Source organism: Cervus canadensis, chromosome 4, assembly GCF_019320065.1.
Source record: "Cervus canadensis isolate Bull #8, Minnesota chromosome 4, ASM1932006v1, whole genome shotgun sequence".
NCBI classification, from domain to species: Eukaryota; Metazoa; Chordata; class Mammalia; order Artiodactyla; family Cervidae; genus Cervus; species Cervus canadensis.
In genome coordinates this window covers 63,632,446-63,653,929 of record NC_057389.1, presented here as the reverse complement: position 1 = coordinate 63,653,929, position 21,484 = coordinate 63,632,446, and the positions used below count along the sequence as shown (strand labels likewise).

At 50.8% G+C, this 21,484-nt stretch overlaps 1 protein-coding gene across 3 annotated transcripts in view; it reads right to left on the bottom strand.

Moving 5' to 3' along the window:
* Positions 1–21,484, bottom strand: part of FSTL4 (follistatin like 4) — a 418,733-nt gene that overhangs the window by 131,391 nt on the left and 265,858 nt on the right. For all 3 annotated transcript variants that reach the window (XM_043465521.1, XM_043465519.1, XM_043465520.1), the window contains exons 5-6: positions 3,715–3,908; positions 196–319 (exon numbers count right to left, since the gene is read on the bottom strand). In XM_043465521.1, the coding sequence (XP_043321456.1) occupies positions 196–319; positions 3,715–3,908 (318 nt within the window). The remainder of the gene's footprint in view (positions 1–195; positions 320–3,714; positions 3,909–21,484) is intronic.

Here is a 21,484-nt window from a genome sequence, read left to right as displayed (position 1 = left end):
ACCCCATCCCCCACCTCTGCCCACCCTTACTCTTTCCTTAAATCTCAGGCTTATCGCAAAACAAATTCAACTACTTTCACCTATAAAAGAAGCCAACCTTGGAAAACAACCAAAGACAGACTCCAGACCATGACACCATTTTGGTGTAGAAATGCCTGTTTGCTGACGGTGAGCCCTGACAGGGGCCTGACTTACGGAAGGCTGTGTAGAACTCATGAAGGGTCAGGAGGCCGTCTTTGTTGTAGTCATCAAATCGGAGGAGGTCGCCCGGCGAGCACCCCAGGAAGTCCTCCTCCAGGTCCTGCTCCTTCAGTGTGTGCTGTGGGTGAGAAAGCGAAAAGGCTAGAGTCAGGAGTGAGTTCAGAGCTGTGGGCACTGCTGGAAAATGGCTCAGGCCAAGTGGGGCTGTGGTCACTGTCTGGGCAGGTGTGTCCGTGTGTGTGCATGTAGACTCCAGCAATAGCTCCGTAGGCCATGGGGAGCATCCAAATCTCTTTGGTGCTGTCTTGTTTGACCTTCTCCTTTTATAGATGAGAAAACTGAGGCTCAGAGAGGGAAGGGACTTTCTCAAGGTCACACAATGATTGGGCCTGAGTCAGGATTAGCTTTCAGGTCTGTTTTCTCCCCGCCAGGGCAAACAGATCCCAGATGATATGAGGTAAGAAGGATCCATGTGGTCATCTGGTCTACCCCTCTGTGTTATAGATGGGGAAACAGGGAAGAGATAGGGGCCTGATCAAATAGGCCCAATTAACAGTGGCCATACTCAGTGGCTCCCAACTGTGCAGAGCTGGAAGGTCACTGCTCCATCAGTGTACCCCTCCCTGCCCCCGCCAACCCCCACCAATCTCAGGTCAGCACATCCTAGCCACAGTACTATTCCTGGGGAGAGGAAGCTGCTGTTCTATTGACCTAGGCCTTAGCCCCTGCTCTGCCTGCCTTGTCCTGCCAGGAACACAAACCACTACCCCTGGGATTCTGTTGAGGGGACCATGGGTGGGCCCTTGTGAACTCCTCTCTGGATGTGGTCTGGGCTGCAGGGTGGGGGCCTCCCTAGTAGGACCATCTGTGTATGGGTCTGAAACTGGAGTCTTACAAACAAAATGCTCAGAAGGAAATCTCAGAAGAAAGAAAATGATTTTATTTTAGGGGGAAGAGGGGAACAGCAGCATTTTCTCTTTATTTAACAGTCTCAGCTGGGCCTGGTATATTAAAGGCAATTTAATGTGATAATGTTAAAAAAATGACCCTTCACCCAGCAAATAAGAGTGTTCAATAAAAGGGAGATCAACCATAACGCCCGAAATCAATCTTCCAAAGATGGAAATTTCCCTTTGTCTATTTCTGCACTGGAAATTGATTAACTTTTCATAGGACCTACACGTTTTCTCCAACGCCTCTGATTCAGTGTCAAGGAAAGGCCCACTTTAGCTGGGCCCTGCTTGGCAGATTTATGAAATGGACTTTAAACACATTAAATTTTAAAGAGGAAATCATAGTCCAATTACCACGCTCGTTAATGGCTGCAGGTGCCTCAGGGCATGTCTCTGCCAGGTTAGAGCCATGAGCCCAGGAATGTTTTGTTTACCTGGCAGCTACCTGGATCCATGTGGGCCCGGAGCACTGAGATCCCACAGTTGCGTCTGTCTGGGGTGAGACAGAGATGCCTGCCCTCTGGGCTCCCCACACAGCCTGTACTGTGGGGAATCGAACTGCTAGATGGCTCTTTTCTCAGGTAACCATGACCAGTAGGACCTGGGCTCTCTCCAGAGCAGCGTGGGTCATCAGTGGGTCTCCGGTCCTGGCCCATGGGGTCTTAGCCATAGCTGGGGGCTGAGGGTTGATGAAGTAGTGACATGAAGGCTGGTGTGTGTGTGTGGGAGGCTTCCCGGAGTGTGGGCCATGGATGGACTTACCTGTGACGCCAGGTGTGAGTGAGCAGAGCAGGGTCTGCAAGTGCCTTAGGATCTGTGGTTCCCCACCCACTCCCTGGAAGCCAGCTCTGAACTGGCCGGACTTGAGGAGGGGTCCCTGCATGGGGAAGTGTCTGGATAACTGCTCTACTCAACAGTTTTTGGGCACTTGCTGTCCCCACAGACCTCGAGAGGATCAGGTGGAGCTGGTGGTGGGAGCTGGTCTCCCAGGGAGCCTCGTGTAGTGTGAGGAGAGCTGGTCCATGCACACCTGGCACGCTGGTTGCATCTCAGTTCACCACTTCCTAGACAATGCGTGCTCTGCAGGCAAACCATTTGATTTCTTGGCGCCTCCTCTTGCTCATCTAAAAATACTTGGTAAGTGGGGATAACAGCAGCACCTACCACAAAGCAAAAGGTGGCTGAAAGGTTTAAGGAGGAAATAACAACAATAGAGGTGATGGTGACAAAGGGATGCTAATGGCTGTCACCTACTGAGAATGTACCACATGCTGGGCACTAGGCTGAGAACTTCACACCTCTTAGCTCATCTAACCCTCCTGATGACCCTGTGACAGTCACAGACAAGAAAAGAGGCACAGAGCCAGGCAGTTGTCTGCCTAGACCCCCTAGGTCCCCGTAAATGGTGGAACTGGACCTGAATTCAGGCAGTTTGTGAAGTCTGTGTTTGTAGCTAATCTACTGAAGAGTGAGGGACACTCCTGTGTAGGGCACACTGCAGGTAAAGGGTGTCGCTTAGTGCCAAGCCCCTAGTGGGTGCTCTAAATGCCATGGCCCTCCCTGCCTGGTCCTTCCTGGTGACCCGGTCACAGTTTTGATGAGGTCACTGCTGTGCTCTGTGAAAGATGTTTTTAAAGTAGTATCAAAGGTGGGGAACCATCCTGTTATCTGTCCTTGGGGGGCGGGGCACTCTGTGGTCCCCAGGGCGGCTGACCTCGCCTCCCTCCATGTCTTTGCACCTGGTGTGGCTCTGGAACCCCAGGCTCTCAGACCCAAACCAGCAGAGCAGGAGCAGGAATGCAGACCCCTGGGCCCATCCAGCCCGCCTTTCTGCCACCAGCACCCAACAGGCCTTGCAGCTGGTGTGCCTGCTGCCCCGGGTTGCTTCTTCCTTGTTCCTTTTTGCTGCAGATGCTTGTGGCCCTTGTACCACCTGGTAGCTGGGCAAAGGGCCACATGTGCTGTGTTTGGGAGGGAGGCAAACCACGGGCTCCATCCGAGTGTTTTCTCAAGGGGCAGAGCAGTGCTCGGGGGTGGCCATGGACTGCCTGCAAGCCACAGGCTGGAGTGTGGGCTGCTGCTACCCAGGTACCACCACTGGTGAGGTCCAAGGGGGAGAGGACGTGGGGACAGCATGTTACAGCTCCCAAAGCTCTTGGTGGAAATCAAACCTCCTTCCTTTGAATCTTCCTGCTGAGGACAGTAAAGGACTCAGGAAGAAAAGACTTGTTTCCTAATGAAAGCCTCAGAGCTCAGCCTGTGTACAGTGTGTGTTTCGCCAGCTAGCTCAGAGCTTGTTGGTAAATATTGGCTGCAGGTGGCTGGTGGGAAAGAGACACCGACATCATTTTGTTTGTCAGATATTTCCAAGGGTTCAACACAAGCTCTCTGACTCCTGGGAGATGCTTTCTCTTGCAGGAGCAAGACCCCCTTGGCGTCCCATTTCAGAGATAGTGACAAACGACTCTTCCCACAGGGGTCTGCTGGTTCTCTTTCTACATGTGCTGAATGGAAAATTGGATCCCCCCCGTAATGTGATTTCAGCCAGTGCTGTACCCACCTGGGCCAGCTCAGAGCTGCTGAGGTGGCCGTCTCCATCTGCGTCAAAGTCCTTGAACAGAGATTCCACCAGGAGGCGCTTCTGGGAGGCAGGGTCTTGTCTGCTGTCCCCTTCACGGGGTGGCTGCAGGCGGCTCTGCAGTGCCAGAAGGACCTTCTTCAGGCGGGCGTAGTCAGCCATGGTGCACGGGTCACCTGGAAGAGAAGATGGGGTTACTCCAGCCAGACTCCTCCCCCAGTCTTGAGAAGACCTCGCTCCACCCCACCACCCATCAGCAGTTACTAGGCATCTGCTAGATGTAGTGCAAGGTGCAGCCCGAGTACATGAGAGCTGTCCATCCAACTGTCCACCAGTCCATGCCACAGATATTTACTGAGCACCGGATACGAGCGACACATGATGTAAACGCTGGAAGGGGCCTGTGCGTTCACCCTGCACATGTTGATTGAGCACCTTCTACAGCCAGACACAGAGTGATGGTCAGAAGGAATGGGAGTCTTCATTCGGGGGACTCGGCAGTGCAGCCCCACAGCAGCTTTAGGAAAGCTGGCCCCAATTCCACTTTGCAATGGCTCATCTTTGCCTTAATCCTACCTTAAAGGCTCCTTTGGAATCCGTGGCCTCATAGATCAGGGAGTTGCAGTTAACAGGACTAATAAGCCTTGCTTAAGATAATTAGAAACATTCCCAGAGCTGGATTACTTCAAGACGAACATGTGTACACAAGCCCACGGACCAAGAAACAAAAGGCAGCTTTTACGAAAGTAAGCCCGAAGCACACAGCCCATTGCTCTCAGGTCTTTCATCACGGCTGTGCTTGGTCCATAGCATCAGAACCACACAGCATTTTGGCAAATGAGGCCTGTGATACACTGGGACATGATGTAGTTTATCTTTGCTGGTAGCGGGCCACAGAGATGTTCCCCACCCACAGGGCTGTGAGCAGAGCAGGGGAGCACTCCCCACTGCCCCACTTCCCCTCCTCCTGGGATGAGGATGAAGGATGTACCCCACCTCCTGGCTTTGCCGAATCCTGGAGCACGGGTGTGGGGTCCTCCTCATCCATTCCAGGTTCAAGTCAGAGTGCTGCTAGCAAGGGAGTGTCTGAGGTCTAGGTCTTCCGCCTTAATTTCAAGGCCAGCTTAGGGCAGGCTGTAACAGCTCAGGGCTGGAGTCAATATAAGCAGAGCTGGAGAGTCCTGGCTCTGTGGTCTGCTGGGTTTGAGTCCTGGTTCTGCGGCTGCCTGAATGTGTACCTCATACAAGGTGCGTCAGTGATTTCATCTGTGAAGTGGGGGAGAGCAGAGCCTCCCACATAGGACTGTTAGGAGGGTTAAATGAGACACGCACATAATAAAAGGCATGACACTGGCCTAGCACTGAGTAAGGGCTCATAAAATGATAGCTACTCTCCCCTTTGTCATTATTGGAACCGTAGTAGCTGAAGAGCAATAAACACGGAGCTGCTTGGTGGGGACAGGGCTGCTGGGAAGTCTGTCTCTCTCCCTTCCTCAGTGGACAAGCCTGGATGGTCCGACCACTTTCTCTTGTGCTTCTTTGTGTTTCTAGATTTTCTTTCTTCCAATTTGGGGTCAATTGATTTTTGTCAGAAACAGATGTCTGTTACCATTTCATCCTGCATGTTTATTTAGAAAAAAATCAATTGCTGTGTTCAATATAATCAAATCTATTTGCTCTCTAGGAGTTTCCGTGCTCTGACAAGAATAGCTTTCCCACCCCTCTTTGGCGTGGTAGCATATCCATTCCTGGGAGCTCGTAGGGCCTCCAACTGGTGAACCTGATTCTCAAGTCTGCACAGTGAAAATCACGGCCGTGTCCCACAACCACACACTCCTGCCCAGGGTCTGGGTTCCTCAGCTTCCTGAGCTGGACAAAGGCCAGTCTGGGAAAAGAAGAGGAAGAGGTTTGCCAAGATCTTGCTGCCCAGACCCCCAGAGGATAACACCAGTCCCGGCAAATGGACAGAAGCTGGATGCAGTGTATGAAGGCAGAGAGATGCTTCGGTGGGGGTGGTGGTGGAAATGTGTGAGGGATCTGCAGGGGCTTGGACTGGAAGGCCTGTCAGGCTTTCCAGGGGACAGGCATTTGTGCCCCGACACTGCGAAGCTGGTGTTCACAGCAGATGGACGTGGGGTTGATAGGAGGCTCGGTTCAGAAATGCTAGCATACCATTAGGCTCCCCCCGCCCACCCAAAAGAAAAGAATACACCCGAAGGTTGGACCAGGCTGGGCCAGGTCAGATGGGCAGAGCTGTCTCATTCTCCCAGTCTTGGTGGGGCACAGGTCTCTGAGCTGCCTGCTGCCCCAGGCCAGGGGTCCTCACGCAGCTAGACAGCACCTCCCACTCGGGTGGCCAGGAAAACCAGCTGCGCGGATCCTGTCGAGTGGGCTGCAGCAACCTCCCCAGGCTCACCGCTCCTATCACACCCCTACAGTTCACTGTGAGTTCATGGAGGCTTCTCCACCCTGGCAGTGCCCAGCCCATGCCTGCTGGTCAGGAAGGTATATATATGCCTAGAAATAAACTCAGCAGAAGAGGTAGGTGCCTCAGTGTCCAGGGCCAGCTCCCTGAATCCCTGGTCTGGCCTCCTGCTAGGCTCATGCCAACCATGCCTTTTCCATCTTTTTACCAGCATTCACTCACAAACTCTGTGCTCTGTGTTGGGCGGTACTTTGAGTATACGATGGAGCTTTCTGTCTTGGGCATCGAGGGTGCCCATGGAAGGAGCACTAATGAGGCCAAGGTAAAGGAAGTCTCGCTATGGATGAGCCCCACAGGATGAGGCCGGGGGAAAGGATTGCTGGGTCACAGGGGTCGCAGGTACGGGAGCGGCAGCACAGTGTGTCCAGAGCCCGAAGGAGGCGGGTATGGCTGGGCCGGGGTGGGGCAGAGAGCAGGGCATGGACGAGGCCAGAGGGAAGCGTGGAGCTGGGGCAGGGTGCCAGGCCCAGCAGATCGCACTTTGCCAAACTTCCTCTGTCCTTTTCTTTACTGATGCCCTCACTGTGCCTGGCTGTTGCTGGGCATGGAGGTCCTAAGACAAACCCCTTGCTCCTAGGTCCTGCTCCAAGAAGGTGATCTGAAATCCTTCTTTATCCCAGGAGCAGTTGTGCTTTACATGAGGCTCAACCTGGAATAAATAAATCATTGCCTCAAGGTTCCCGGGCTCCTCTAATATCTGTGCAGCTCTGTGGGGGCGTGAGTCTCAGAGGAAGGGCACCTGATGGTGGTGTTTCTGCACCTGTGGAGATGGTCACTTCAGATTCCACAATTCAACCTCTTTCAAGACTTTTGAGGCTTCATCTCCAGCAAGGACTGCCCTCTCAAAAGCCTTCCCTTTTGGTCTCTAGGATGCATAGTTTCCGAGAGAGGCATGTAAAGTGCTAGTTTACCAAGTCCAAGGTTTACTTTTTCATTCACAACCTCCTGATCACACAGTGGGGTCAGATGGAATGGCTCCCCGAGGCGGGGTGTGGGCACCTGTGAGTCCTTGTAGACCTGGCCTTCAGCTAAAGGGTCTCGCTCTGCTGCCAGTTTGAAACGTCTGTCTTATTATAAAAGAAACACGCGCATCAAAACAATAAAGCACTTGAAAAGTGCAGATAAAGAAAGAAAGTAAATTACCCATGATCCCTTTTCCAGAGGCTGGCCAGGCCAGGGGTGAAGCCTAGCCCTTGGCACAGGCGACCCTGAGCCAGAAGCCAAGCTAGCAGAGCCCTGGCTGTCCTCATGTGATGCATGGGTCCTGAGGCCTGGCCCATAGCCTTTGCTTTCAGATCTCCTGCTCTCCTTAATCAATATAGGCAAGAGCTTCAATACCCAAAGCTTGGGTGCTTCTCATTATTATGCAGGTCATTTCCACCCACCCACCTGGCAAGCTGACTGGGGACTTGAGGAGGTTGGGGTGTGGAGGGAGAAACAATCTCAGTAGCACTGGCCACATGAATGTGCTACATGGGGGTAGTGTTTACTGCTCCCCTCAATATTCTTTACCCACATCTCCGCCCGGCTTACTCTTCATTGCATCTTGACCACAGCTGAAACGTCACCTGATCTAAACTAGCCCTTTGGCTTCATAATTCTCTGTGCTCTGCATGTTTGGGGTGGGCCTGGTCCCAGGGAGGGACCCTACCCCTTTGGAGGGAAAGTCCCTGGAGGGGAGTACAGCAGAGGCTTGGGGACCACAACACTCTTCCCCGGTGCCCACGTCGGGGCTGACCACGATGATGGAGAGAGTGGGCTGACTGCAGAAACCTGGATGGGGTGCTGTCAGCGTCGTCCACATCCCGCTGTGGGACCAGCCTGGACAGTCGCACACATGGTGGGACAGTGTTAAGTGCCTGTGAACGTGGTTGAGTCCTGTGGCTCCAGGCAGATCCTCTCATCAAGAAGCCAGGGCGACTGGGCCACCCTGTAACAACCTTTCCTGGGGTCCTCAGGTAGAGGCAGGCTTTACCATAGGCTGCGACACCTGACACCAACTCCACTGAAGACAGTCACTGCAAGGCTGGACGGAGCACTGGACAAGGAATCAGGAGAGCAAAGGAGATCAAAGGCTGTGCCTTTGAGTGGCTGTGAGACCCCAGGAGAGGCAGCCACTCCTGCCTGTCTTGCCCCCATTTCCTACCTTAGAACAGGGACAATAAACACCTTATAGGGTCCTGATGTAAAAGGAAACATAATAGACTTCGCAGTGTCTGAGTGATTGTCAGGCCTGAGGGCCTCTCTGCATGAAATGGGCTCAATGCCCTACATGAACCACAGGGTCTGGTGCATTTATCTCTGTTCCCTTCACTGATGCCCAGTGCCTAGCACAGGTGGCCACTAAATCGGTGAAGACTTCCTCCCGACTACACATCCCCATGAATGTTTCTGCTCTGGGGCCTCTCAGGGAGGGAGGCTCACGTCCTGGCCGGCCTGGCAGTGATGAGAGTCCCCAACAGGCCTTTGGAAGGACCCAGCCATCCTCCGCTGGCCAGGGTGTCCCCCATGCAGCAACGCTGGCCCCACTTGGCCAGGCCCTGGCATTGGCCTCAGGCTTCCTGCCGGCACATGTGTGCGGGGGCTCCTCCTGCTCACAGACCGGGCCTGTTTTGGCAGATAAAATATTGATCAGTCTGCTGAGGAGCCCAGAGTGTGATCCTATTTTCATGTCAGAACTTGGTAATGAACTACATTTATCAAGCCCGTTCTCCACGAGAAAGGTCAGCCGTGGATCTGGCTAAGTTGTTATGACACCTCATTAATCTAGTTCCCTCAATAATTGTTCCTCTTTGAAGATTCTAATGTTCTCCCATTCCAGCCACACTGCCTCAGCTCTGAGCGAGATTATTACGGCAGGAGCGCAGGCACGTCCGCATTTAATTTTTTGAGCAAAGAGAGATAGGACGCAGGTAGCAGCCTCTGGAATTGAACGTCTGTCAAAGGCATGCTTTCTCCTGCAGAACAAAGGGAAGCAAGGGAGACACTGAATATCCATCAGCCACGTGCGCCCCTGCCAGGTTGGCCTCAAAGGGACGGTCTTCGCTGTGGCAGGCAAAGCTTCTGGGCCCAGATGTGGGAGGGGCTGGTGGCTCCAGAGTCAGGGAATGGGGTGTGGCACAGCATGGGCAAGCAGGAAGAGCCAGCCAGGTAGCAGGGAACTCAGATTCTAACGGACAGGGAGACAGGCCATGTGGTCAAGGCCCTGGATAGGCCCAGGGCCTGGATACTGGGGGGACGTGGAGGCAGGAGAGAGGGTGGGTTGGAGACTCCTGGCATTAGGAATAGAGGTGGTAGGGAGACTGGAGAGGGACCATCTCTGCTTGCCTCCCTCGCCAAGCCACCCCCATCTAAAGAGGCCCCTGTGCACTGCCCCATTCTTGTCTGTCGTGGGCCTTTCCCCAGCCTTCACTCTGTTGTTCACACACTGTTGGCATCAGGCTGCCCCATTGCATGGGAGCCCCTTGAAACCGGGGCCCCTGCCTTGTTGCAAGTGTGATGCCAGCACCTGGCCCACGCAGCTGCATGCAGAAGGTGCTCAATAAATGTCTGCTGACTGGACGAAAGTGTAATCTTGGTGGATAGTGGCTAAAGCCCTGTCCTGAGGAGGGGGACAATCCCAGCCACCCTGAGGCATAGTGACTGAGGTCTGGAACTCTGGAGCGGCTGGGGGGCCATGCCATCCGTCGTATCAGTTCCTGGCTGCAGGGGGCGTGACACATGAGTGTGTGAGGCAGCCCCAGTGTGTGGTTTGTGTCATGCTCACTGCCAGGGGCGTGGACCCTACCTCACTAAGTGGGGGCACCCCAAAACCTGCAGCAGTTGCTTCAAAGAGTCCAGCACAAGCCTGGGAGTCATGGTGGCAAGGAGGAGGGGGGGCCACAGAGGGGCTGTGGCCCTGCTGGACACGGGGTCACACGGGAGTGTCTCCTCCGAGCCCCTCTAGGGAACACACAGCTCTTCGGGACCTGCCACTGGACGGGAGGAGGATGAGAGGGTCTGTCCTCTGGATCTGCCATTGCTGGTCAGGACAGCCCTGGACGGCCCTGGGAAAAGGCAAGGGGCTTCTGCTTGGAACAGTGCCCAGGTGGGGAGGCCTGAGGGTGAATTCAGTCATGGCACAGCTTCAGGAAAGGTTCGGTGCCATGTGAGGGTTCTGATCAGTAACTGAACACAAAGCTGACCCTGGGGACCCTCCGAGCTCCAAGAGAACTTTACATGTGGGCAGAACTCGGGGGAGTCAGAGTTAGGGGGATCCTGAGGCCCCTATGAAGACAGCCCCCGATAGCCTCCAGGGTGCTAGCCCTTCCATTATTGAGGCAGCCTTGCACTTCAAGAGTCTCTGGCAAACCCCTAAATTTATGGGAGAGGGAACTGCAGGACAGAGGTTACTAGATATCATGAAGAACTCTTCTGCCATTAGCAAGAGTCATCTCACTTGGGGATGGGTGTGGGCTAAAGAGCCGGGGGATAGGAAGGAAGAACGTGCCCGGTAGGGGCTGGTGGGTCATGCTCTGAGATGCCACCACCTGGGGTGGGGGGCAGCTCCCTTCCTGAGCTGCACAGAGGCTGTCTCTTCAGAAGCCACACAGCAGCCTGCCAGGCCTTCGAGCCACAACCTCTGGACACCAGTCCTTCCTGACCAGGCCAGGCGGCCCAGCTCCTGGGCTCAGATCCAGACCCCTCACTTGGGAGGACCCTCAGGGGTGTGCCCACAGCCTCCTGGCTGCTGCTGGGTTTGCTCACGGGCAAGGCTCTGCCCCCACCCCCACCCAAGCATCTGCCTCCCTGGTTCCTACACTGTCCCCAGCTGTTCTGAGAAGTAATGTCACTGCTGAAGTCAAAGCTGCCGTTTTCACTACCAAAGCAAAAACTCAGCTTAATCTGGCACCCACATCACAGTTCAACATCCTTGTGTTACATGGGCCTCAGTTGCAATGTGGCATTCTGAGGTCTATTTTGAAACTGCTAAGCTGTGCAAAGAGCAAGAAGCATTTTCCTCCCCCATCTAATTTATGAGCCGCCATAACTTTACTGGAGTTTAGCTTAAGAGGAACAGATGTTTAATTTGATGTAAATTCATGAACATTAACAATCTTTCTGCTGCCATTTCTGGGAAAATTCAATTAACAATAAATACCAAAACCAATGGGTTTATCTTTAGGATTCGTTTTTGCTAATATGTGATATAGTTGTACTGATGGTGTTGACCAAGCCACAAAATTCTGACAATTTCTAGAGATTGCTAAGTACACATGATATGGTCCCCTCACAACCCCCAAACAGGTTTACTCAAAGTCACGCCACCTGGTGATCGTGGCGTGATCACGGGACCTATGACTTTTGGCTGTCCCTTGGGACCTATGACTTCTGAGCAGATGGGTCACTGCTGCCATACTCAGGTCCTCTGGGGAAGTGTTTACACCGTGGCCAGAGCTGCAGTTCCTGACTACCCCTACTACCTGCCAGAAAGCAGCCTGCAAGTTTGCTTCCCTTTCCTGGAAGACCCTTTCTTCAAATCTAGCTTTACCGCCAAGGTCCAGCTCTAAGGAGGTGCTCTGTCCATTTTGTTGGTCTTCCAACACTGTCTTCCAAAAACAAAAGAGATGACTCTACACATGAACATCACCAGATGGTCAATATCAAAATCAAATTGGTTATATTCTTTGCAGCCGAAGATGATGAAGCTATATATAGTCAGCAAAAACAAGCCCTGCAGCTGACTGTGGCTCAGACCATTAGCTCCTTATTGCAAAATTCAGGCTTAAGTTGAAGCAAGTGAGGAAAACAACTAGACAAGCGGGTATGACCTAAATCAAATCCCTTATGATTATACGGTACAGGTGACAAATAGATTAAAGGGATTAGATGTGGTAGACAGAGTGCCCAAAGAACTATGGATGGAGGTTTGTAACACTGTATAGGAGGCAGTAACCAAAACCGTCCCCATGAAAAAGAAATGCAAGAAGGCAAAGTGGTTGTCTGAGAAGGTCTTACAAATAGCTGAGAAAAAAAAGAAGCAAAAGGCAAAGGATAAAGGTAAAGATATACCAAACTGAATGCAGAGTTTCAGAGACTAGCAATAAGAGATAAGAAAGTCTTCTTAAGTGAACAATGCAAAGAATTAAAGGAAAACAACAGAATGGGAAAGACTAGAGATCTCTTTATGAAAATCAGAGATACCAAGGGAACATTTCATGCAAAGATGGGCACAATAAAGGACAGAAATGGTATGGACCTAACAGAAGCAGAAGAGATTAAGAAAAGCTGGCAAGAATACACAGAACTATATAAAAAAGGTCTTAATGATCTGGATAACCACGATGGTGTGGTCACTCACCTAGAGCCAGACATCCTGGAGTGCGAAGTCAAGTGGGTGTTAGGAAGCATTACTATGAACAAAGCTAGTGGAGGTGATGGAATTTCAGCTTAACTGTTTCAAATCCTAAAAGATGATGCTGTGAAAGTGCTGCACTCAATATGCCAGCAAATTTGGAAAACTCAGCAACGGCCACAGGACTGGAAATGGTCAGTTTTCATTCTAATCCTAAAGAAGGGCAATGTCAAAGAATGCTCAAACTACCATACAATTGTGGTCATTTCACATACTAGCAAGTTAACCCTCAAAATCCTTCAAGCTAGGTTTCAACAGCACATGAAGCGAGAACTTCCAGATGTACAAACTGGATTTAGAAAAGGCAAAGGTACCAGAAATCAAAGGGCCAAGATCTATTTGATCATAGAAAAAGCAAAGGAATTCTGGAAAAACATCTACTTCTGCTTCATTGACTATGCTAAAGCCGTTGACTGTATGGATCAAAACAAACATGTGGAAAGTTCTTAAAGAGATGAAAGACCAGACCACCTTACCTGCCTCCTGAGAAGCCTGTATGCAGGTCAAGAAGCAACAGTTAGAACCAGACATGGGACAAGAGACTGGTTCAAAATTGGGAAAAGAGTACGTCAAGGCTGTATATTGTCACTCTGCTTATTTAACTTACATATAGAGTACATCATGCCAAATGCCAGGCTGGATGAATCACAAGCTGGAATCAAGACTGCCAGGAGAAATATCAACAGTCTCAGATATGCAGACGATACCTCTCTAATGGCAAAAAGTGAAGAGGAACTAAAGAGCCTCTTGATGAAGGTGAAAGAGGAGAATAAAAAAGCTGGTTTAAAACTCAACATCCAAAAAATGAAGATCATGGCATCCAGTCTCATCACTTCATGGCAAATAAGATGGGGGAAAAGTGGCAATAATGGCTGATTTTATTTTCTTTGGCTCTAAAATCACTGTGGATGGTGACTGCAGCCATGAAATTAAGACACTTGCTCCTTGGAAGAAAAGCTATGACCAACCTAGACAGTATATTAAAAAGCAGAGACACCACTATGCTACAAAGGTCCATATAGTCAAGACTATGATTTTTTCAGTTGTGAGAGTTGGATGTGAGGGTTGGACCATAAAGAAGGCTGAGCACTGAAGAATAGATGCTTTTGAACTGTGGTGCTGGAAAAGACTCTTGAGAGTCCCTTGGACAGTAAGGAGATCAACCAGTCAATCCTAAAGGAAATCAACCCAGAATATTCATTGGAAGGACTGACACTGAAGCTGAAGCTCCTACTTTGGCCACTTGATGCAAAGAGTGGACTCACTGGAAAAGGCCTTGATGTTGGGAAAGATCAAGGGGCAGGAGGAGGGCAGGAGGAGAAGGGGGCAACAGAGGATGAGATGATTGGATGGCATCACTGACAAGCTACACATGCTCATCCTGTCTTTGTCTCTGCCTGTCTCCTCTATAAACTATGTTCCAAAGCCTTTGCATCTCTTGCATGAGTGTCTTCAGTGTCTTAGAGAACTGGCCACGGGGACCCACGTCATGGGCTATGAGGGGCTTGGCAAGTTCCTGCCTGCCTTTGATGCACAGTGCTCAGCCTATCTCCTGCCCTGCCCTCACTCAGCCTATCTCCCCTTCACTCACTAATCCTAACTCCAGAACCAACAGCAGGCCCACCACACTCATTAGAAGCCCCTCATTGTTTCAGACTCCAAAGAGGGCCTAGCATCAGGCTGGGTCACTGTCCTTGCTCAGCATTCTCTGTTCTCTTCCATGGACTGTGCTATTTATCATCCCAGCTTCTGAGTTGAAGATACAGGACCCACTTTAGGCCCACAAACAGGATCTGCACATCTAGGGCTCCACATGGCCTCTGCCCTGCCTAGCCCAACACACATGCCATGCAGACCACACACCTCCTTCCCCAGGTGCCAGCACCAGAGCTGATCAAGGCTGCTCGGACGCTGGGTGGAAGTAACCTGAATTTGTGGACAAAACCTCATCTCAAGTTTTGCCCCAGGATCAGGTAATTTAAATTAACAAAACCACCCAGAGCTTTGCTAGATAAATGGTACATTTGCTCATGAATGCCTGGTTCAATTGCTGTTGCTATACAATCTGCTGTTTGACATTTACAATCCTCTCTTCTATTCCTATTAGAGAAAGCAAAATTGGTTGGATTCCTAGGGGAGGGATCCACATACACTTTTTATGGTTGACTGGCACATCTATCAGGTGGCCCCCGAGTGAAAGAGTAATGTTTGAAAACTTGAATAAATGCTAAAGCCCTCCTGGAATTAGGAACTTTAGCTTTTACTCTTGCATATGTGGGAAACCCACATGGCTAGGTTCCCTACCAAGTTACTCACGCTTTCTAGGAGGAGGACACTGGCTCCTTCCAGACTCTGCTCCCCTGATGCCCTGCCCAGAAGCTCTGTCCCCTGCCTGCTCCCCACCTGCCCTCACCTGCACCATGAGAAGAAACAGCAGTGCTAGACCAGGGGATGGCAGATGGGGAAGCTGGAGGGGACGAGAGGAGAAAAAGTGGGCACCACCCCATCTGCTGTGATTCCCAAGAATTGCTGGGAGGCTTCATCCTCCAAATGCCTAAGCAAAGGGAAGTGTCCTGCTACTGAGGCTGCCAAAATTTAGTTCCTTGGGGTCAGATGTCCAAAAAATGTCACTGCTTTGAGCTGCTGTGATCTTCGAGTGGCCACTGAGCTGAGGGGAACCTCGCCCAGAGACGCAGCAGGGTCTGAGGCCACTGAGTGAAATGGTGGAGACAAGGTCTCCTGGCCCTAGAGCCAGGCTTACATCCAGGTAAAGGGATCACTTTGCTCTGTGAGGACTCACAGTACAGGAGAAGCACTCTGTAAATGACCTCAAAAAGGGCGGTGCTGTTCCCAGCAGGTGTTCTGAAATGCCATGGGGGGTGTTTTTGGTTCTCACAATGATTGGCGGGGGCCCTGGTGGCACTTAATGGCTGAGACCAGGGACCTTAGGGACCCTGCTCTTTGTAGCACTGTCCTGGCCAACAAACATTTCAAATTGCACCGTGGACAGTCACTTTTGGTTAGCTGTTTGGAGGATGAAGCCTCTCAGCAATTCTCAGGAACAAAATCAATGGAATCACAGTTGATGGGGGTGGTGGCCACTCTCTAACTGGAGTGAAAGATCCACTTACCACTCTTGGGTTACTAGGACTTACTGAGGTGTTACACACAAAATACTTCCCCTTCCGGCCTTGAAAAGGATTTTCCAGGGATGCACTTACGCTTGTATATTGTAAATTTGGTGTACATCTTTAAAAAATTAAAAAAAATATTTTTTAAAAATTTTGATTGTGTCTTGTGGCTTTCAGGATCTTAGTTCCCCGACCAGAGATTGAACCCATGCCCTTGGCAGTGAAAGCATGGAGTCCTAACCACTGGACCACCAGGAATTCCCTTGTTTACAACTTTATTGAGAATTGTCCACTAGTTTGGAGAATCATCCTTCCACACTCAAGGACACCTGAGTACTCAAACTGCCAACCTAACGTGCCCATCATGGGCTCCATCTGCAGCCTTTGTGTTCACAAGATCTGCATGCCGGGGCTGACATCTTACCACTGTGAGCTGGCATCCAAACAGTTACTTAAAATGCATGCTTTATGCCTAGGACTTCTCTTTATATCCCAGTTTTGGTTAAGACACATATTCATTCAAGATTATACAGCGACGTTACAGAATACTTGCTATGGAAAGGTAACTTTGAGTCTGGAAGGATTAAAGACAAGTCATCTATGGAAACAACTAAAATATGTTTTTCCTCAGGTTATTTTTAATCATGGTAAAATACACATAATATAAAACTTACCATTTTAACCATTTTAAAGTATACAGCTCAGTGATACTCAGAATATGGTACAACTATCACCACCATCCATCCCCATAACTCTTCCCAAGTGTAGAATTTTAACTTTGTCCCCACTGAACAGTAGTCGCCCGTTCCCTCAGCCCTGCAAACACCATTCTTTCTGTCCCTATGACTTCCACTCCTTTGTGCTGTGCTTAGTTGATCAGTTGTGTCCGACTCTTTGCAAGCCTTTGGACTGTAGCCCGCCAGGCTCCTCTGTCCATGGGGATTCTCCAGGCAAGAATACTGGAGTGGGTTGCCATGCCCTCCTCCGGGGGATCTTCCCAACCCAGGGATCAACCCAGGTCTCCCACATTGTGAGTGGATTCTTTACCATCTGAGCCACCACTCCTCTATGCATCTCAAATAAATAGAATACATGCTACAACATGGGTGAACTTTGAGAACAGTATTTATTTGAGACACGTAAAGGAGTGGATAAATAAATAGAATCACACACTAGTTGTCTTTTTGTGACTGGCTTCTTCTACTTCGCATACTGTTCTCAAGGTTCATCCACGTAGTACCGTGTGTCAGAATTTCCTCTCTTTTTAAGGCTGAATAACATTTCATTGTACATCTATACCACATTTTGCTCTTCCAGTCACTGGCTGATGGACACTGAATTGCTTCCTGTTTTTAGTTATCGTGCCTAATGCTGCTGTGAACACGGGTATGTAAATGTCCATTCAAGACCCTGCTTTCAATTTTTCAGGATAAATACTCTGAAGTGGAATTGCATACAATTCCAGAAGTAGAATTGGAATCCATATGGTAGTTCTATTTTAAATTTTTTGAGAAACTGCTATACTGTTTTCCACAGCTGCATTTGATATTCTCATCAACAGCTCACAAGGGTTCTAATTTCCCCACATCCTTGCCAACATTTAGTATTTTCTGTTTTACTGTAAGCGGCTGTCCTAACGGCTGTGAGGTGGCGGCCTTACTTGTGACACTCCTTGGTTCTGGGATTTTAAAGGACAGTGGGAAAGGTATAGGCGTGCACCTGAGTGTGTGTGTGCAGCCCCATGGCTGTGCTGTGTACACTTGCACCCGTGTGCAAGCCCAGCCTGCAAAGGCCAAGCAGAGGGAGGCAGAGAGGGCAGGCCCATGCTTTGGGCTGTGGAGCCGCCTACTCCTAGGGCGGCAGCCGGCCGCAGCCCCCAAGGACAGGGCTTCGTGCCTGCCCCATTGGTGACAAGAGGCCCTATGTGGGCAGTGCCAGGGCACAGGGCAGGGCCCACCTCCCTCCCCCTCTCTCCAGAATGGGGCTCTTCCCTGCCTCTGTCCTTCTGGGACGCCTACTGGGGGGGGGCCGTACACCCTGTGCCTGCAGGTGAAGAGACTGGGATGGGCAGATCCTGAACCCGTGTCTCTCACGCCGGCACGGCCTGAGGTGTGTTGCTCTCCTCTGTCTTGGCTGGGGTGTGCGCTCAGATGCAGTAATCCTCAGCTTCAGAGCATGCCAGAGAGCCGCTGACTTTTAAAGACAACAAGCAGAGACGTTCCTTCTTTGGCGTGAGGCGTGTGTGGACTGCAAATCTCTGCCATTGAACTAGGGTCTCCAGGAATGAACTGCCCAAATGTGAACGAGGTCCACCTTTTCACCAGCAGAAGCTTAGCTGGGCTCGTGGGACATTTACTTTAGAAAGAAAGGTATTAGAGGAAAACTGCCTGAGAATGTGCTCAGAAGGCAAGGTGTGCTCTAAGCCGGGGATTCATCTTGTACGTGGCCTTGGCAGGACACGGCATTTTGGAGAGAACTACCTGAACAGAGGCTTTTAGACCTGACATAACTTGGAGAAGTTCCCTGAGATTTGAAGATTTATCTGAACCTCTCTGACTTGTATGACTGACAGTAAATCCCAGGTTAAAACAAAGGAAAACAAAACTCCACAACAACTCCGAGAGAGAACAGCCTTTCGGGGAGAGCTTTGGAGCCTTTCCGGTGCTTGAGCCGCTGGAGGAGAGAGAGCAGGCTCTCCTTTCTGCATCTGCTCTGCTGTTCAGGGATTATCCACCCTGGAAACCTATCAAAATGCAGGCGGCCCACAGAGAGAGCCCCAGAAACTGTTGTCTCCGTGAAAGTCAGCTCCAGGCGGGACGTGTCTGAGCTGATGGGCGGGCCACAGTGGTCCTGGCTCCAGGTCCAGAGCCTGGCAACGAGGGGTTGGGGGCCAACAGGAAAGGTGGGGAGTAGTGGGACTGAAGAGGCATCCAGGGTTCGGTTCCTCTGTGGCTCAGAAAGCCCCTCCCCTCCAGCAAATCGAGTTATTCCGGACACAGCTCAGCCGTATCACTGCTCTGGCTCCTCTGTTCGCTCCCCAAACACTGCGGTGGGATTTGTGGATGCGCTGACTCTGATTTGGTTCACACGCTGGGAAATCGCTGGGCCTGCTCCTTGCCCTGCTTATTTATAAGTTCTCGCATTCCCGAGAATGGCCTCCTCATTGCCTTATCTGTCATGAAAACAGATCCAGGTGTTTTAAGAGGGCTCAATACCCACAGGAGATGGGAGTGACAGGGGACACTCCAGGAGTCTCCTGAGGATGATGTATACAGCCCGGGGCACCCCTGGGGGCGGGCAGAGCGGGGCCAGTGCCCCACAGCTTGACACTGTTCTTCACATCTAAGGATGTGACCAGGTGTCCCGTTTGAGTCCCTGCGGACAAGGTGTGGCCTGCATGTGTCACAGGACTGGTACGCTGCGCCTCAACCTCAGGGGAGGCTTATCTGCCTTCTTTTAAGTTGGGCTTTGAAAAAGGTGGGTAAAACATTCACAAAGCACTTTCCATGGAGAAGGGCAAAACTGAGAAACCACCTGGTGAGGCTCTATACCCGCCACTTAATGATGCTGATGGCCATAAACACGGGAGCCATCAATTAAATACGCCAATCTCACTCTCGCCTTGGTGTGAGTTTTTCCCAACAGTGCTGTTTGATGCGTATGGTGTCCTGTTGAGATTTTCAAGAGCGTTGGGGTGAAATGCTCTTTCATTTCCTTTGTAGGCCCTCAGCCTGTCACCCAGGGCCAGGTGCACAGAGGACACTGGATAAAAAGCCCCATGTAGGCAGACAGATGCACACGCGCGCACACCGCTGCTGATTTAGGAGTGCAGCCCAGTGACTGATCCTGTGCCAGTGGCTCAGCCCCAGCCTCGTCCCGCATCCCTGTTGGTCTTTTAAAGACCCCTACACAGCCTGTCCAGCATAAATAATAGGCCACAGACCCCAAGAGCATGGGGTAAAGGCTTTAGCATGATATAGTCCAGACTTTTCATTGTACCGACACAGAGGCTGAGGCCAGGAACAGTCAGGGTCTGTCTTGGGTCCCAGGGTGTGGGTGATGGAACCAGGTTATCACCTGCCTGGTATTTTGTGCCCATAACCTTGGCAGTCTTTCCTGACCCAGCTCCACCTCCCTTCTCTTTTATTTCCAGCCTTCTTGCAAAGAAACTCCACAGGATGTAAATAAACTTGTGGGGAGGGATGAAGGAGACTGTGGTGGGGGAGAGAATGGAATTTTCTGTAGCATGAGGGGGAGGTGGAAACCCTGCCCAGATGTGAGGCCTCTTCCTGGGCAAATCTTATTATCACCAACACACTGGCAGGTCTGGTCTATCACAGAGAGCAGCCTTGGCTCAGAGCTGCTCTTAGCAAGCCTGAGGGCAGAGTGGACTGGACTCGGCCTGACCTGAGAGGGGTCTTCAATGCCCTGTGCCTGACCTCTGGGGCAATCGAAGACCCAGGCCCCACCCAAGTCCCAGGATATCACCAACAGCAGGAAGAGCCAACAGGAGATGTCTATTTTCTACTCCACTAACAACTTTTACTGTTTCCATTCAAAAGTCTCTTCTCTGAGTGTAGAGCCTAGAAAGGGCCCAAGGTAGAAGCTGATGTTGTAATCTATGCTATTAAATCCCTAGGTGGTTGCTTTGTGTTCTAAGTGATAGGGTCAGAGTAAAGGGATAAAGCAGGTGATAGATAGTTAATCCCACTAAGGGATCATAAGTAAAGAAAAAAGTATGGGAGACCCTGTAAGTTAGTGATCATTCAAGAAAGCCAGTTTGCTTAACCACAAAAACAAGCAGGCTTGCTTCGGAACAATCCCTGCAGCAGAAGCACGAGACATGCCCCCAAACAATAAAACAGTGGTGGCAGGGGACCCATATCCTGACCAGTAAGGTAAGTCAGTTAATAATTCCTAGGACACGCTCCTCTGTACACACTAAAAACAAAAATACAGGAAAAACTGACATTATATTGAAGCCTGAGATGATTTACTGAATTTTAGTCCACGTTAACACTTTTAGTTCATTCCATCACACCATGACAGTCCTGGCTTGACCATGTAGGGACAAGAAAACTCCCCTGCCCGATGTGGAGGAGGAGCTGATGGTGGAAGCTTGACCTCTACTCAAGGATGAGGGAGAAGGTGGTCTTCTCCCCCTCCCCTTTCCTCCTTGGATTATAAAACTACAGCTCACTAAGTTCTCGGGGCAGCACCTCTCATGTGCCGGCTTATAAACCTCACAAGTGGCCCATCTATCACTTTGCCTCTCGCTTAAATCTTTCTGGGCTGAGACATAAAGCACTGGAGCTCCTCAGAGCTGCCCTGCCGAGACACATTTCTGAGGTTTTGTAAGTGCGGTGACACCTCACAGTTGGCCTGTGTCTACCACACTCCCTGGGTCACTTTCTTCCTCGCTCACACAGAGTTTTTCTTAACCCTCTGGCCGATGCTCTCTTCCCCAGTGCGCCCCTCTTCCTAGGGTCTCCTCTAAGTGACAAGGGGGGCTTTTGTCTCTGATCTGGTTTGTTGCACCTGTTCCTCTTTCAAAAGGCAACCTGCATAGGGTGACGCTTGGATGGAGACTTGAATGGGGCACTGTGTGCGGGTGCTTCTGGGTGCTGGTCAGGAGATGTGTTTTCTGTAAAAACACATTGAGCTCCACACTTATGATTTATTCATTTTCTGTCTGTGTTATACTTCGACAATACGCTTATTTAAAAGAGGCAACCTGACAGT